General features: G+C 41.8%; 2 protein-coding genes across 2 annotated transcripts in view; one reads left to right on the top strand and one right to left on the bottom strand.

Annotated features, from left to right (window-relative positions):
* MRPS35 (mitochondrial ribosomal protein S35) overlaps window positions 1-7,171 on the top strand; it is a 32,357-nt gene extending 25,186 nt beyond the window's left edge. Inside the window, exon 8 of the mRNA XM_081127659.1 lies at window positions 3,001-7,171. Within this exon, the coding sequence (XP_080983785.1) occupies window positions 3,001-3,270 (270 nt within the window). The 3' untranslated portion in view covers window positions 3,271-7,171. The remainder of the gene's footprint in view (window positions 1-3,000) is intronic.
* A 148-nt stretch (window positions 7,172-7,319) lies between these two features.
* MANSC4 (MANSC domain containing 4) lies at window positions 7,320-11,226 on the bottom strand. The gene is made up of 3 exons (XM_081127658.1): window positions 10,833-11,226; window positions 8,230-8,364; window positions 7,320-8,005 (listed from the first exon to the last, which is right to left on the bottom strand). The coding sequence occupies exons 1-3, from the start codon at window positions 11,059-11,061 to the stop codon at window positions 7,332-7,334; spliced, it is 1,038 nt and encodes a 345-aa protein (XP_080983784.1). The 5' UTR covers window positions 11,062-11,226; the 3' UTR covers window positions 7,320-7,331.
* Between the last annotated feature and the right edge of the window lie 6,689 nt (window positions 11,227-17,915).

The following is a 17,915-nucleotide window of genomic DNA, read 5'->3' as shown; positions in this document are numbered from 1 at the left end:
GACTCGGCTTCAGTCAGGCATTGTCCAGTAACTGACTAGATGGGCTAGATGATGCCAGGGAAACAACTGTCGGGCAGATAATCTGCACGTAGGAATTGATCATTGATAGAGTGAGTGAATTGAATGAGTGAATGAGCTGACCTAGGTTAGGATTTCCTGAATCAAAATACCACAATAATGTTATTGTGGTTATGATTTTTTAAATAGTCATTTTTTTAAAGAAAAATACTAATGTATTATGGATAAAATGACAGATTCTGAGATTTCCTTCAAAATAATTCCATGAGTGCATGGTGTAAGGGAGAAGTGCTTTTATATAGAGAGAAGCATATATGAAGCAAGATTGGCAGAGTTCATTGTTGCAACTGGATGATGGGTGCATGAGAGTTCACGGTGCTATTGTCTTTACTTTTTTATATGTTGGAAATGTTTTGTAATAGACTTTAATCACAAAAACAAAATTGTGTTTAGTAGAATTAGTAGCCTCATATAAGTTATTGGCTTATAAATTGAATTGATTTTGTTCCAGTGCCAGTATTATCCCATCTGAATAATGAGGTTTTTGTTTTAGCCAGCTCTAGTCTTTGTTTCACCTGAAGGGCAGTTTCAGCAGATGTCTAATATGAACAAGCACACAAAATACTTTTTACCTGAAATATTTGGATATGAAAACATTAGTTTTTAGCTAAGGTGCCTAGAGACTCGAGCTTCTCCTAGTACTGCCCAGCATATAGTAGGTTCTCAGTAAAAGTTTTTTTGAAAGGGTGCCCCCCAGCAGTCACAAACCAAAAAGGAGCATTGTCTGTTGAGCTGTTGTCTTGCAATTTATTTGTTTAAGAAATCTTGTTTGTTTTTTGCTGTAGGCTTTTCCATCATTTAAATTTTGCTGACTGTATCACTGTAGTATAATTTAAAAAAATGAGATAAATGAAAGTGGAGGGTAGTTGTGATTGCTCCAGGCTCACCTGGCCACCTGAGGTCTAAGGAACCAGTATCATGGCACATCTATAACACAGTTGGCAAACCAATATAGAATCATATATACCAAATGTCAGGGGAAGAGAAATAAAATGTTGGAAATTATTATTGTGTTTACTTTGGTTATCTTCTGTTTAAGCATCTGTTTCAAAGCAGTAAAGAAAGTCTTGATAAATCTAGGTGAAACATTTTTTAAGCTGTTAAGTAGTCTTTATTAACTTATTAATCTATTAATATCAACTTATTTGTTATTTGATTAAAAATAATCTCTTAATTACTTGTCCTTTATCAGTCAAGAATAAGATGGAGTGACTTTTACATAATGATTTAGAAAATGTATTTGTTGACTTATTAAATGTACTTCACTTGTAAATTAGAATTATGAAGAAACTATGACATCTTGAAACATTTAAAGCATTTCTAAGAGTAGATAGGACCATTTACTTAGAGCATTTTTTAAGATGGCTGACATTTATTTCTTCCCCAAATATTACAGTTAAAATTAGGTGGGGTAGGGTAGTTTTGTCAGTTATTATTTTTTAATGTATGAATTTAGAATTTGGCTGTTAGAAAATATTTGCCACAGTTGTGTGGGCAGGGCATACCAAGAAAAATTTCACATTATTTCCATTCCCCTCAGCCAAGCCTAAAGCCTCATTACCAGATAAATAGGGGGCATAGAGATGATTCTCAACAGATAAGATATTTCTGGAACATAAAATTAAGACATTGACCTCAGCCATAAATTCAGTAGAGAGGTGGGCAGACAGTATGGGGGGCTGTGAGTACAGACACCCTGTATTGGCTGAGGAACTGGGCGACCAGGGGCGACGGGCTCCATCCTGTGGGTTTCTCGTGGAGAGAGAGCCCTCAGTTTGAAGGGTGAGGGAGGGTTTTTCTTGTTGTGGGTCCCTGTGGCCAGGAGCCTGTGTTAGGCCTCAGAGGCCTGACTGGAGTTTGCGGAGTCAGTGGTCTGTTTGCACTTGGTGGGGCTCCTGTTTTACTCTCTGAGGGACAAATAGCCAATGCTTTTCTCTCTTTTTGTGGGGGTAGGGATGGGAGGGAGGCATGGGTGAAACTGTTTACCTTAGTCTTGATGCTCACGTAGCTCTGAGGAGCCTTGGAGCCTGTCTGCTCAGGCTGGGCTCTCTTTCAAGAGGAGTGTTTAGAAATAAATATTTCTGACAGTTTACAAATCCCCCTCTCTTTTAATACTTGAGAATGGTATAACTTTGGGGGTTAACCCCTTAAAGTTGTAAGAATAGTAGATGATTTTATATGGCCTGTAGCTCAGAATCTCACGTGTTAATTTGGAAAGAACGAGGTCAGTATTCAGCACTTCCTTGAACCAGAACATGTTACTTATTAGCTTCATTGCTTGATTTTCACAGAATGTTGCATCTTCATTTAAGTCACAAGGCTGAATTATATTACTATGAAACCTACCAGTGTTCCCTAGAATAACATGGTAATAATTTTTCTAAGAGAAAACAAGTGGTAACAAAAATTATTTCCATTATAGGAACAGAAAAGAGAGATAATACCAAAACAAAATTCCAGAATATATGAAGTCATTATGACTGAAAATCGTGTATTACACACGTACTTCAGATTTTTAATTTTATTATAATAATTGGTCTTTCCTGTCATCCCCACAGGCATGTTGCAAAGATAAATACAGTCTCCATTCTCATTATTTTTAACCGCAGAAATGTGAACTGTTGATGTGTTAGAGTTTAGGGACTAGAAAGCTGCAGAAAATGAGTTTTCTGTATCTTTTGGAAAACAGTATAGCGTCATAAGCGAAATCAGAATTAGTGAGTGGAAGCAGAGTGTTCACGTAATAGAGTGCGCAGCCCTGAAGCTGTTGGTGCCAGTGGAGAGCAGTGCTGGATAAAGGGGTAAACCAAAGTGTACATACAAGAGGATTGACCGTTTTGCAAACTTCTCTTCCCCCCCTAAACTCCAACTTTGTCTTGGATAATATTTCTCAGAATTCAGAACTCGTTTTTTTTCTTTCAGAAAACTGAGGACTGGGAGAAAAGTAAGACTGAAGCAGACATGGAAGAGTATATATGGACAAATAGCTCCTCGGAAAAAAATGTCCTGGAAACACTTCTCCAAATCAAAGCTGCAGAGAAAAACCTGGAAGTAACTAAAGAAGAGCTCCTTGGCACTAAAGAAGTTGAAGATTACAAAAAGTCTGTAGTTAGTCTTAAGAACGAGGGGGAAAATGAAAATACCCTTTCTCAGTACAAAGAATCAGTGAAGAGACTATTAAATTTGACGTGAGTTATGTAGAAAAAATATGCTTGATTTATTAATTTTTATGATCTATATGTAATTGTTATCTAATTTGATATAAAGTTGAAAATGTTGAAAGAAAAACATTGTTTTATTTCAGAGTAAAAATTACTCCTTTCACACTAATGCACAATGGCAGTGATTATTCACAAATTTTCTTACATTCTGGGGCAATTAGACTAATTAGATCTGTGTGATTTCTTCTGGTTCTAAAGTGTTTTGATTTTATTTCTACCTTAACAACTTTAGAACTTAAATATGTACAATATAATATAGTTATTTTGTTACCTGCTACATTGTTTTCCTACACATTAGCACCTATTGGATGCTTCTGAATTGTAATTTTGGTTATTTGGGAAGCTAGGTCCAGAACCCAATCCCCCTCTGCAGCTCAGTGTTTTGTTTACATAACTGCTGTCTACCCAGTGCATTTTTGCAGATGCCAATCCTGATTAGAAACAGGTCCTTGGCAGTATTTTCTAACCTAAAAAGTTGGTTCCATCCCTCTATTTTGAGGTCACTTTTTATTGATTCAATTCTGTTTAGCATCTTACTCTATTTTCTGGGGCTCATTTCTCCAAACCCAAGCTGGAAATGGAGGGTAACTGGTATACATCTCTCGATTCCCCAGTTAGAGCTTCCACAGCTCAGGAAAGAGATGGGACATAAGGGCCTTGAGTGTAATTGGAGTAAATGACAGAACAAGAACTGCCCTAAGGCTTTCCATTCCATTTAGCTGTCAATTAAGGATTTTTAAGTATATCTGGAAGTCATTTCTTAGCACTTCCAAAGTTGTCCACAAGTGATTAAGTTAAAATCAAAATAAAGGTATCATTGAGTTTATTTACCTAAGACTTGTTTTGCCTGACAGAATTAGAGGACATAAATGAAAGCCAAAAGCAATTTCAAAACAATTGCCCAAAAGATTTATATAATTTGAAGGTATGATTTGTTATTAACAAGCCCAAGAGTCAGTGGATTAGAAAGGACAACAAACAATAGGGCTTTGAGTACAAAAAGAAATGAGAGGTATGTTGTATTTCATTGGATGAAAATAGTGAATGAAAAGTAAAGCAGATAAAACTGAATTTTTAGATCAGGTTTAAAGCATATGTAAGTGTATTGAAATATTATATTTTTAGCGTCTCGGAGAGAGTTAAGGAAAACTCAGCTGCAGAAACAGGATTGAAGAAGGCAACATTTTGAAGGAACATGAAGATGCAGTAGATTAGGGCCATCAGTCCTGCAGTAACAACACAGTGCAGGTGGAAGCAGGGGGAGTCATGATCTGTAATAAAGAATTTGACCTTTCCAGAAGGATTGGCGTCTCCCTTCAGCTTCTGGGAGGTAATCTGTGTTATAGCTCATAGAAGTGTCTTTGTTTAGGGCTGAGCTGCTCACAGTGAACTTTAGGGTGGGGCTGGCGACACCTGATAATCTTAGGCAAGTCAGAAAAACCAAACACGTTATTTGGGCCTGGGGGTCGGCGGGGGGTCTTGAGTCATATGGTAAATCAGTCCACCTGGGACTGAGATCAGCCACAGGTAATCAGTGAATCATGCCTGTGTAATGGAGCCTCGATAAAAACTTTAAACACTGAGGCTCCGACAAGTTTCCTGGTTGTCAATACTCTGGGCATGTTGTCAGACCCTGGAACTGGGAGAGGAATCCGTCCTGCCTCCCCCAGGGGTGGGGGGCACCAGAAGCTATGAGTTTTGAACCTTCCTGGACTTCATCCTATGAGCTTCTTCTGTATACTTTCCCTGTAATAAACCACAACCGTGAGTATAACGGCTCTCGTTGAATTCTATGAATTCCAGTAAATTACTGAACCTGAGGGTGGTTTGGGGGCCCCTGCCCCACCCTGAGCTTAGAGTTGGTGTCAGAAGTCAGGGTGGTCTTGTACAAGACCGTGCCCTTTAACCTTTGCAGTCTGGCTAACTGACCTGAAGCGCTTGGGCTGAGGCTTGTCCCTAGGATGGTAAAATCTTAGAGCTGTAAGATGAATACAAAACCTCAAAGGTAACAGTTGCTGTCATCGTGATTTTAGCCATGATTAAACAGCACTGCTTGTCCGTTAGATCCGTGTCCTTTACACTGTTAAGTTAGCCAGTGTATAGGATGAAGATCCTGCTCACCCTTGTATAAGGAGGATTCTAGGGGACACTGCTGTGTCAATAGGCAGTCACTTCTGACTTCAAACTCTAAGTCAGTCACTTGGAAGTTGCTTAAACGTAGGCAAATAAAACAAACCTGTCTTCTTAATTGTAGGGTGCTTTAGTTCTTTCCATATTTTCTTTCCAATATTGGTAAGTATTTCATAATACTGGTCAACTACAGACTTAAAAAAAAGATCTAACTACAATGTGGCAGAGATTTCAGTATGGTGGCGATTTCCCAGATGGGTGTAAACCTTTGCCTGAGTTGTGGACTGGGTCCTGACATTTTTGTGTCTTAAAGTTTTAAATTCTGCCCAGGAGCGCTCTTTGGTTCCTTCAACTTCTATTCGGGACGTGGCTTCCGGGCCCAGTTGTGTTCGCTTTTTGGCTGCCTCTGGCGTGGTTGCCTCTCCTGTCTAAGTCTGATGGTCAAAGGGAGGGGCAGAAGAGGAGTGTGAGTTTGTTTTCTTATAAAGGGTAAATATATTTTCCCCAAATTATGGTCATTTCTCTAAAACTATCAGTTTTAAGGAATGAGTAAAACTGAGAAACTCCAAGGAAGAAAAAATAAGTTTGTTTTCTTTCTAGCAGCCCTGGTTTGTTGGGAAGCTTAAGTAATTTGTATACATTTGAAAGAAAAGCAATCTTAAAAGAATGTATGTAGAAATTTTTAAAGACAGCTTCCTGGATTATTTATTTAAATGTAATTTTGGGGTAATTTAAATCTTGATATCCCCCCTAAATAGCAGGGGCTTTTTTCCTACTGTATGAGGAAGGAAGTTGAACAAATAGCGAGATATAATAGCGAGTTAAGGCAAATTGATTGAATTTTTAAATTCAGACTTATAGTTAATATTTTGAGAGAACAGTACTATTTTATTAATCTTATAAGATTTCCTCTTCTACATTTTTTGTGCTTATGGTTGTCTTACTATCTGTTCTCACATTATAAAGAGTTTTAGGGATGAGATTAAAGGACTACAGTTTAAGATCACTAGAGACTTAAGTTACAGTTTTCTACATTTGTGGGTCTAAGAGTTAGGGGGCAAATCTGGTGTAAGAAGTGGGCAGAGCTGAAATACCGAGTGCTAATATTTGCACCTGGTAAACTATATGCAAGTAAGGGGATAAGCTTTATTCAACAGATGTCAACACAAAACTCGAAGATCTCCGTGCCATAATTATTAAAAGGCGTGTCATCTTTAGAAAACGCAGATGGATTAGGATTGAGAAGAATTAATCGATGGGACATAGAAAACTACATAAAAATCAGAAGCATTTGCTCATGGGTTAGTTACTAAAAATGTATAGTGCTCTTTTGCTCAAACCACTGTAAGATTTTATTAACATGTAACAATAATTTGACCTTGATGGGAGACAAATAAGATGTTACAGCATTTTCCTCCCTGTCTTTTCCCATGCTTATTAGAAAAACGGAAGCTTTTAGTCTAACAGTGATGCTGAGCATGGACTTTGAAACAGATTGTTAAATTAAGTCCTGGCTTCACTACTTACTAGCTGTGTGACTTTAGGCAAGATACTTGGTCTCTCTTCTCAGTTCCCTCATCTGTGTAATTGGATAACAGTAGTATAGTGGATAATAATGGTGTGCCTCACTCACAGAACTGTGAGGATCCAGTGAGTTTATACATGTACAGCACTTAGAACCATCTCTCAGGATGCTAATAACAGCAGAGGTCAGGACTTCGGAACTTTGGCAAAGAGGACACTATTCAGAAAAAACGGAAACAATAAAAAAGCAGTTACGTTTATCAAGCATTAGCCTTTTTTAGACACTGGTAGGAGAGGGCATCCTATGCAATTATTTTTTAACCAAACTGCCCTGGTCTTGCAGAAAACTAAAAATCGTAACTCTTACAACTTTCACTATTAAGAGTTCTCCTTCAGAATGTTACGTTTTTTCGTTCGCCTGGATCCTGACCTTCCCTGTCCTGGTTTATACTGGCCCCGCTTCTTTCGACAGCATCCAGATGCCAGGATGACTATACAGCAGCAAAGTAAGAGGACAGAGGTACAGAGGGCCACGGGAACCAGCCACGTCTTCGGAGTCACATGTGCCCCGTCCGGTGTTTTGCCTTCGTTCTCAGATGTGTGGTTTCTGCTGCTGTACCCTTTGGTTTTGTTCGGTAACTGTTTGCTGCTGTTGAGTCGGGATGGAATGGGCATATGAGAAAGTTCTGTGTCTATGGGCACAAAAAAAGGAGAAAGAGTCTTGTTATCTGGATTGCTGATGAAATCAGCACTGGGTGACACCTTATTTACCGTGGTGGCAATGGAATCATTCAGGGAGGTGAATCTTGCCCAAGAATCTGTGGTCAATTCCTTGGAATACCTGGTATGGCTTGCATTTACAACCAAATCTTGATGTGTGGTTGATGATGGAGCCTCTAGTGATGGTAGCATTTGGCTTATCATGGTGGTTGGTTGTTTATCTAAATTCATAGCTTTTAGATTTCTTAGTCTGTCCCATCTATTAGATGAAGAACGGGTATTTAGATACGGTGGAGGTGATTGTCCAAAAACCAGCAAATCTGGATCTATACCTGAAAGATAACGCATCATTCTTTTTACTTTAATTTTAAACAGAAGGACCATAAAGTACAGTTTGGAGAAATCTCAGGTTGTACTGCTGTAACTGAGCTAAAATGTTGCTTACTTCTGAAAGGCTTAGAAACATCCAGCTTTTGCCAGCCGGTTTCTAGGTTACGTGCCTCTACTAGAGTATTACCAGCATTCTTCAAAACACAAACAATACGTAAATCCTTACCGTCTGTTATGTTGTATAAAATGGCACCGGTTCCGGGCTCCAATATGCAGCTTTCCAGCGCTGGGCAGTGAATGTGGAGGCAGTTGACATTGTCGTGCATAGGATCATGGTAGAAGACAGCCAAGTTACACGCAACTGAAAGGGAAACAGGCAGAGGACCTCTGCAGGTAGCCCTGACTTCTGCCAGCTGGATGAGCCCAGGTAACACCGGATTCACAGTACATTACAGGACCATAGTCAGACCTTTTACAGAACCTCGCGAACTATCGTAACCACTCTTTTAAAAGAAAATACCCACTGATTTCTCCTAAGTAATCTTTTATGCATCCCATCCCATGCGGAATCACCTAGAATCATTGCCAGTATTTTATGTTCCTGAGAAAGTCACTTGGCTACAGAAACCTCTGGGAAATATATATATCAGATTTCTAGCTGCAGTGCCCTCTCAGAATGCTAAAGGACTAGAGTTCACCAGAGAAAGAAAGAGGAAAATGAACGGACAGATACTGTAACAGAAGGGGAGTAACAGAAGGCAAAACCAGATGGCTACATTCCCGGAGAGGCCGGGCGGGAAGGCGGGAAGGCGGCGGGCCTCGCCGACTCAGGCCTGCTCCCGCCGGGCTGCGAAGCCACACCCGGGACAGCCTGATCCTGTCCTTCCGGGAGGAAAGGAGCAGATGGGGAAGGACGTGGGCATTTGGATTTCAGTGGTTAGGATGACACTACCTGCTCATTGTCCCTTGTTCTACGTAAGTTTGCTCCTTAAAATGTCGTGTAATTGCTGGAAAATCTTAAGTCATGCTTGCTAAATGCAGGTCTTCAGTCCTCCCTAACGTGCGACACATAGTTGCCTGTGTCAGTGTAGTGGGAACCAGGTGATGGGGAGTATCCATTGGCCACAAGGTAGCAACTCCTCTCATCAGGTAAGGCGACAGCGATGGCGTGGTATCAGCAGGCCCCAGCTGCCTAACGCTGCCGTGGATCCGTGCTGCTGAGCCTGCTCTCCCGCGTAAGCTGAACTGCGGGGGGTGCCTCTCCCCCATTACTGCTGGACACCCCGGCTTCTGCGCTCTGTCCCCTTCCAGTGAGAGACAGAGTGGGGCAAAAGTCAAAAGTACGTTATAGATTACAAACACGTTCCCTGGGGCTGTGCTGTAGTCTAGGGAAAGGAAGGAAAAATACTCAGTTTTAGACATTACATTTCTGATAAGAAAGCTGATGCTGGAGGGAACAGCTTTTAAAAGTGTTTTACATTCCTCTCGGTGTACATTTCAGAGTTCCCTCTAGCAGGTTACCTATTCAAGATTGTAGCATTTTTAAGTTCTGGCTTCCAGATAAAAACTGGGAGGTGTGTTTGTGCCCTTTCTTCTGGAGAAAGAAAGTCACAACTTGGAGGCTCTGAAATCCTGGGACTCTACTGGCTGCTTAAAGTATCCTGACAGTCCGGAGGCCAGGGCTTCCCTGGTGTTGAGAGGTAAACTGATACCATGAGAAAATGCTGGGACAGTACCGCCCCTCCCCCGCCGCCCCTCGGGAAGGTGTGTGGGAATTACAAGCGTCTCTAAGGTGAACATCTGGATTGGCTACCTTTTCAAAGAGATTTCCCTTTAATAAATTAATTGCCCTCCTCTGTGCCTGATTAACTTATCACACTGTGGTCTTTTGACAGTTTATTTATTTTTTGACAGTTTATTATTTATTTATTTTTGTTTTTTGACAGTTAGTTTAGACTCTCCAAGTAGTTCCAGTTTGCATCCCAGAAATCTTACATGCATAACTGGATAGGAGGCATTGGCAATTAATAAGTCAGAATCAAACCAGGGGAAGTAAGTGTGGGACAACCAAGAAAGATAGTTTAAAGTGTTGTGTTGCTTTGTTATTTCTAAGTTGCTTTAAAATCTTGGAAGAATAAAAAATAATGAAAGAAGTCTTTACAGAGTTATAACGTGAAATTCTGTAACAATGAAATATTTTCCTAAGTACAGGCTTTGTTCATGGTCTATGGGTGATGTTAAACCCGAATTCTGGATTTCGGACAAAAAAAAGTTAGCATATTTTGAAAATTAATCTCCTCTCTCTCCCTTCCTTCCCCCTCCCTTTTTCCCTATTTGACATATATCTCCCTATTTGTTTCAAAATATGAATCACAATCTAAATTCCTGTTCAATACATCCCACCCACATTTGCTCAACACAAGCAAACACATTTAAATTTTTTGAAATGATACCAATACACCAGAAGAATTCTGAAAAGAAAATTATTATAAATATTTTTGAAGTTAAATATGCTGTATTTGGGGCTGTAGGCGTATTGTTAGTTGACACTTGGAGAAATATTTTCATTTAGCACTTTGGTGAAGAAAAGGATTCTCAGTTACCTGTGGGTTCCAGAGCATGCGGGGTCATTAATAGATTTATAAACCGAGGCTATCCTGTCCCAAACTGCAAAGTCAGCCTCAGTGTCCCTCCCTCTTCTCCTCTCCCTCTCCTCAGGGCATCTTTCCCAGTTGTTTTCAGCTGTTCACTGGCCCCTCTGCCCAGGGCTCCTCACTCAGGCTTGGGAAGCTCCTCTCACTTTCGCTCAGGCGTGTCGTTGCTACTCACCATCCCTCCTAAGACAGCAGCTCCTACTGCATTTCTGGCCTGTGCTCTCGGAATAATACCTCAGGAACTGGGCTCCCATCTTCTGAGACTCCTCCAGGTTGATGAGAAGACCCGGGAAGCGACGGATCCAGCAGTCTCTGTAAAAAACAGTGGGCGAGCAGAGGGAGTCTGAAGTCCACCCCATGCTCAGGAGCAGTACCACGTCTGCTGCCACCACCGCCACGTGCATTTCCCCGGTCGGAGGCGTCGGCAGTCGGTCTGACTTCCAGGCAGAAGCTGGAGCTGACCATCAGGGTTTGGGACAGTTTCGGGACAGTTCCTTAGGGCTGTTGCTAAGGCACAGCTTCCTTGGAGCTCTTCTAGAGGGTCACTGCCTAGAAAGACGAGGCCGTTCTTTGACTGCACATTGATTTTTCTTTTGTTTCTTTCCAGTTGGGCCCCGGGTGAACATTGCTGGCGTTAATTCTGAACCCTTTCCAGGCCATTTCAATACTTTGTCTCTTAGCCTCTTAAAGACGTGGATTCTCTCCTCTCTTTTTCTTCTTTCTCTGAAAGTGAATCGTCACAAACACCTTTTACTAAGTAAATAGAAAGGCAAGTGGAAATTCTAGCCAAGAGTCTTTGTGAGGACAACAATAGTTCAGTCACTTGACGTCAGATAAAGGAAGGATCCATTTCCCCAGAAACAAGACATAGTTTTGTAAGGGCACTTCTGCATGGTTTGGAGGGAACTCGTGTGACCGCAGACTTCCCCACCCAATTATCTCTTTTTTCCCTTGAATTTAAAGTCTAGTATTCAGAGTCACCAGAAAACCAGTTTGTGTACTGGTATAACATTTTCGTTTTCACTTAAAATATATATATATTGCAAGTAAATGAAAACTGAAAATAAAATTAAAATTAAAAATTTTAATTTTGCTGTGATTTTGAAAACATTGACTATGGATCCTGGTCACTTCCCCAGGCCAAGGTCAGCCAAAAGCTTCCTTGAAAAGAAGACTACAAAGATTCCGCAAAAAGAACAACCTCATAATGTAGATGGAATACAACACCCGTTAAGTGTATATTGTGCTATCAAAAATGAAAAGTGTAACTCACAGTGAAAGATGTGAAGACGTTCAGATTGGGGTTTGTCCAATCTGTTTTCTGATATTCACATTTGGAAGTTTTAAAGTAGCCTTGGTGAAGCCAATACCCTAAAGACATAGTATCTCTGATTGAAGCAGAAGGAGTTGCAAAGAACTGAGCAGTAGGAAATGGTGAAATGTTTTTAAATTACTAAATATTAATAAAATCATTTCCATGGCAATGCCAAACATTTGAAAATATATTATAGGCAGTGAAAATAGTCTCGTACTTTCATAAAGACTGTATGTTTTATGTCCCGTGATATTCAAGATGACATTAGTTCAGAGCATAAAACTTGCTTTTTTGTATCCATTTTTATACAGAGCATTAGTGGTAATCAGCTTCGGGTATAAAGTACTGTGTTACCCTTTTTTTTATTTGAGTAAACTTTTCCTATCCTGTGATCTGTATTTCTTTCGTAGTTTTTTGCACAGTGACTCATTCATTGACTTGACACAGAAATATTAACATTCTTTCAACTTTCATCTCTCCATCTGTTTCCTAATAATAGCCTAATTGTCACATCTTTTGATTTTTAGAACTATAAATATTAATAATTAATAATAAAGAGGAAAATATTCAAAAGACTAACTTTGAAAGCAAAACATTCACTTTCTTCCAAGCAATAATTATATTATGCATTAACCCTTAACCTTGCATAAGCCACATAAAATGCACTAAAAATGATAAACATTTTATTCTAAGGAACTCATAGAAAGCAAGTTTCAGTTGCTTACCTGCAAACCATCTGACTGTTCCATCTGTTCTGAGGGGAGAGGGAAGACAAGTTTCCTAATGGCAAAGCAAGGGGCAGATGAACAAAAAATTACCCTGTTTTTCTGTGAGTTTGCATAGCTATTTTGATTAGTTTGTGCCCGGGGGACATAAACCGGAAAGTCTACTTTCTAATTTTGTAGCCTCCACATCTCTCAGTCACATCCAATGTGGTTTCTTTTGTGTGCTATGTAATTCCTTGAAGTTCTCATGTTCCCTGCGGGGGTAATGGAACAATCCACAATTGTTTAATCTTTTCGCTATCGAATGATGTTCCAGGGAAGGTCAAAGTTGCATTTTTAAAAATCTACAAATTTCAATGTAAAAGCATGCTTTAAAATTTTTTAAACTTTTTTTTTTTTTTTTTGGTGATTATATAAACATTGAGTCTTGGAACGAGTAACCTCTTAAAGCCAAGTATTTTGAAAAGGGGAGCTAGAGCATGGACTGCAGGGGCAGAGGGAAGAATACATGACCGGCTCAGATATGGGGCCCAGAAACATCTAGTCTCAAACTTGTCCGTGTGAGATGAAACTGCAGAAACCAGAAAGCAACTACAACTCTGCATAAAACATTGCTGAACAGCTTTTGTACAAATTATAGCAAATACCCAGAATCATTGCACTATTGCCACGTGGTGATATATTGTACTTATTTCCAATTGGGCACTCTTGAGAGAGGTTCAAAAATTAGATTTCTACCTTAAAAGTCACTCATCTTTCCCAAGAGCCTGATTCAGTAGCTCTGGTGTGGGAAACAGAATTCTTATTTTTATAAGTAAGTGCCCCAGGTGATTTCCTAAGATGCTTGAAAAACACTGATAGAGGTGACTGAAATAAATGGAAGTTTTGTCTACATGTAGATGTCCAACTTGGTTTAAACAGAGCCATTTTAAGAACTGTGCTACTTTTAACTCATTTAAATATGCTCCATCTACTTTAAAAAAAGGGAAACTTGGCTTTGCTTGTTAAAAAACAAACAAAAAGTTATTTTAGGAATATTGGAGGGACTAAAAAATAAAGATAATTTTTAAGTGGCAGTGAAGTCATAGCATAGGTTTACTAAATTCAAAAGATGTTTGAAAAAGTCATTATTTTATCCTCATTTTAAGGATGCTAATTGTACTTTTAAAAATATATATCTTTATTGATTTCAGAGAGAGGAAAGGAGAGGGAGAGGGAGAGAGAAACATCAATGACGAGAGAGCCATTGATGGGCTGCCTCCTGCACGCCCCCGACTGGGGATCGAGTCCGCAACCGGGGCATGTGCCCTGACCAGGACTCAAACCTCAATCTCCTGGATCCTAGGTCGATGCTCAACCGCTGAGCCATGCCCGGCCGGGCAAAATGCTAATTGTATTTTTCCTTAACATTTTCATTCCTCACTTGATAAAATTGGTGTAAATTATTTTAAAGAAATGGGGCCTGAGAAATGTAAATATTAATTTTCTTAAAATGTTTTGCTTTTATTAAATTGATATACTTTCATTTAAAAGGTCCAAATCATATAGAAAAGTATAAAAATAAATAAAAACTATTCAAGATCTTATAATCTTAACATTTTGGTAAGCGTCCTTCTAGACATCTCTAAAAGACAGATACATGTACATACACAAGTTTGCATAAATGGATTCATACTGTTCTAGAACCTGTTTGTTTTTTTTTAAATCCCCACCTAGGATATGTTTTTACTGATTTTTAAAGAGAGAGTGAGAGAGAGAGGAGACAGAGAGAAGCATCGATTGGTTGCCTCCCTTTATGCATCCCAACCCCAGATGGAACCCACAACCTAGGTATGTGCCCTGACTGGGAAATGAACCCACAACCTTTTGGTGTACGGGATGGTGCTCCAACCAACTGAGCCACCCAGCCAGCGCTAGCACCTGTTTTTGTTTGTTTGTTTGTTTTTAATACGTATAAATTTATATTTTTCAATATCTCTAAAGAAAGATGTCTCTACCTCAAAAGTTGTAATAGCTCTAGCCCTGGCCAGTGTGGCTCAGTGGTTGAGTGTCCCATACACCAAAAGGTCACATGTTGGATTTCCGGTCAGGGTGCGTGCCAGGGTTTCTGGCTTGAGCCCCAATAGGGGGTGTGCAGGAGGCAGCAATTGATGTTTCTCTCTCACACTGATGTTTCTCTCTCTCCCCCTCTCCCTTCCTCTCTAAAATCAATAAAAACATATTTTTAAAAAAGTTGTAATTGCTCTATGATATTTCATTCTCTGTATGTATGAAAATTTACCCTGCACCTCAGCTTCCTCAGCTGTAAATGAGTATAAAAATAGTATTGTAGTCCATGCAAACCCGACAGTGCCTGGCACTGTTATATAGAATGAACATTATAACATTCAGTAAATGTTAGCTGCAATTATTATACACTGTTTTCCCATTTTTTATTATTAAAAACAACATTAAGATAAACACCTTGTACTTAGATTTTTTTCCATTGTATGTCAAATGGTATATTTTCCATAAATTATTAAAGAACTAGCCTAACTCTGTGTTTCACCATTATTTTAGTCTCCCGTAAAACAGACCGTGATGCAAAGTGCTTGAAGTGAATCCTAGTTACCACAAGGGCCAGTCTTTATTATCCAATGATCAATCAATAACAGATCTATACAATTATGCCTCCAGGTATATATAAGCAATATTTTCATGAAGCTTAGAAATAATATTTTAGGTCCTTTGTAAATAAAAGAATTCATGTTGTTCTTCCAGTTTAACAGAAAGCTTACTGTGTGTTTTTAAAATGACTCGATCTTTTAAGATGCTCCCAGTCCTAAATGATGTTATCGCGTTGGGGCCAAAAAGCTTATAGGATCAGTGCCCAGTATTGTCAAACTAACACCCCAGATTCCCTGTCAGAGTTGATCTCACTCTGATAATATTACTGTGCGCGAATTGCCTTTCTAAAGCACATCATTCTTTGAGCGTGATTTTTTTTCCCAGTCTTTTTAAAAGGCAAGAAAATACCAGTCTGAGGCATATCTATGTCGGTATGGAAACAAAAGCACCATTGGTGAAAGATTCTAAAGAAACTGAGGAGAGACTAAGAGCCTGTTCTTCTTGGCTGACCACTGAATCTGGCATTGTCGCTGATGGAGGGACAAATAAATCCCAGGTCCAAGTCTCTTTGATGCGGGGGCACCTCCCAGCCCAAGTTCCCCAGCTAAATGCCCAGTACTGGACATGACACTTCATCTTCCTAAAGAGGTTGCTAAATTCATGGGCACTCGCCCCCAAAGAACCTTAGAATGTCTCAACTGCACCGTCATTGTCAACGAGCCTGAGAGGTCTGTGAGAGTGAGATTTTATCAGTAAAGATAAAGGCCGGGTGAAACAAGGTGAAAAGCTAGTTTTCCATGGAATCTAAGGGGGGGGGGGCGGGGGGGGCGGGAGTCATAAATCCGTCTTTATTTCCTTCACTTTTCCCAGGGAGGTCAGAATCTACTAGAATAATTTTTTTCTATATCTTCAAAATTTTAGTTCCTTATTCATGGTGTATTATAAAGAAAATAATGGATGACATCACCTTACTGTGAAGCAGTTAAGTTACATAGAGACAAGCACAAATGCAACCAAACAATGTGTTGAATTTATTTTACAGATATGACTTTCTCCTCTGGGTTTAAAAAAAAGTATTTTATTGATTTCAGAGAGAGGAAGGGAGAGGGGGAGAGAAAAACATCAATGATGAGAGGGAGTCATTGATCTGCAACCCGGGCACGGGCCCTGACCGGGAATGGAACCGAGATCTCCCGGACCCTAGGTGGAGGCTCAGCCGCTGAGCCAGGCCCACCAAGCTCTCCTCTGGCTTTTCACTTGGCCCATCCTAAGATAAAGTGTTAATCAGCGTCGGAGTTATCTTCTGTTTGCAATAGAGGAAACATACTTAATGAAGGTGTTATTTAACAACTTGGCATTCAAGAAGAAAGCTGAAGCTTGTAATAATAAAAACAAAGTCCAAAGACATACTCTCTCCAGGTTAAGGACTATTAGGGATGGTTCTCAGATCTCGGTGTGGGAAGGTTTCCAAGGGTGTTTTGTGAGATAAGAGTGAATCCACCCTCTGCTGCTTCCCAATCCCACCCCTCAGGATTAATTCACGCCTCATGGCAACTCAAGTTCCTTCCTATTCTTGGGGGTGAGCTTTCTATTTGAAATGAGAGAGAAGGTGGGGAAGAAGCGGCCCTTCCTCAAGCAGTCCTCAGAGGGGCTGGGGTGGGGGAGGGGAGGCGAGAGAAGGGCGCCGGAAAAGCCACCTCTCCGGGCAAACGGGAACAAAAGTGGCCAGACCTTCCGCCCAAAGTTAACATTTCCTAATGCCCGGTCCGAGCAAGGCGAGACAGGGAAAACAATGGCATTCCTGTATGTCAAAGTATTTTAAAAGAAGGCACTGGATCCAGCTCGGGTTGTACGTCTGCGTTTTAACAGCATAAACGGGGGAGCGGGCCGCCTCCGCCTCCCTCCCGGCCCGTCCGCGGGCGCCCCGCGCTCCGCGCCCGCAGCGCCTGCCGCCAGCGGGCTGCGCTTTCTGCAAGATGGCTCCCGCGTGACGATCCCCAGGACTCCGCTGGCGGTGTCCCCTACGTGCCCACGGTGGGCGAGCCTCGGCCCCGCGGGACGCGACGCGGGACTGGGCCGGACGGGCGACCCCAGAGGCGATGGTCCGGGACGCCCCGCACCGCTGACTTGCCGCAGCCCCCCCCCCCCCCCCGCGCCGGCTGCAGCCTTTCCCCGGCCCGGGTGGAGCAGCGAGGCGGCGGCGGGCGGGCTCCGTCTCGCCTCCGCCCCGCGAGCAGCGCCGCAGACCCGCGGGCGGCAGAGCGGCGGCGGCCCGGGCCCGCGCCCCCAGCCTCCGGGAAAGGCCGGGCGGGCGCGGCCGCGGCGGGCGGCGGGGTCCCGCGGGCGGAAGTGCGGGCGCGGCGTGGGAGGGGGCTGCGGGGGCTGCGTCCCTCCCGCCCGACGCGGCCCGCGCAGCCCGCGCGAGGACGGCCGCCTCCCGACGCGCGCCCGCGGCCCTTTTTTGGCGTTGAGCGCGGCCCGGAGGGCAGGGTCGCCGCTCGGGGCGGGGGGGCGCGGCCGAGCCGGCGCCCGGGCGCGGGGGCGGGGCTGCCTCGGGGCCCCGCCGCGCCCCAGACAGGCCGGGCGAGCGCGGGCGGCCCCTCGCCGCCTC

The sequence above is a fragment of the Miniopterus schreibersii genome, assembly GCF_964146895.1.
Source record: "Miniopterus schreibersii genome assembly, chromosome: 2".
NCBI classification, from domain to species: domain Eukaryota; kingdom Metazoa; phylum Chordata; class Mammalia; order Chiroptera; family Miniopteridae; genus Miniopterus; species Miniopterus schreibersii.
This window is presented reverse-complemented; position numbering and strand designations above follow the sequence as displayed.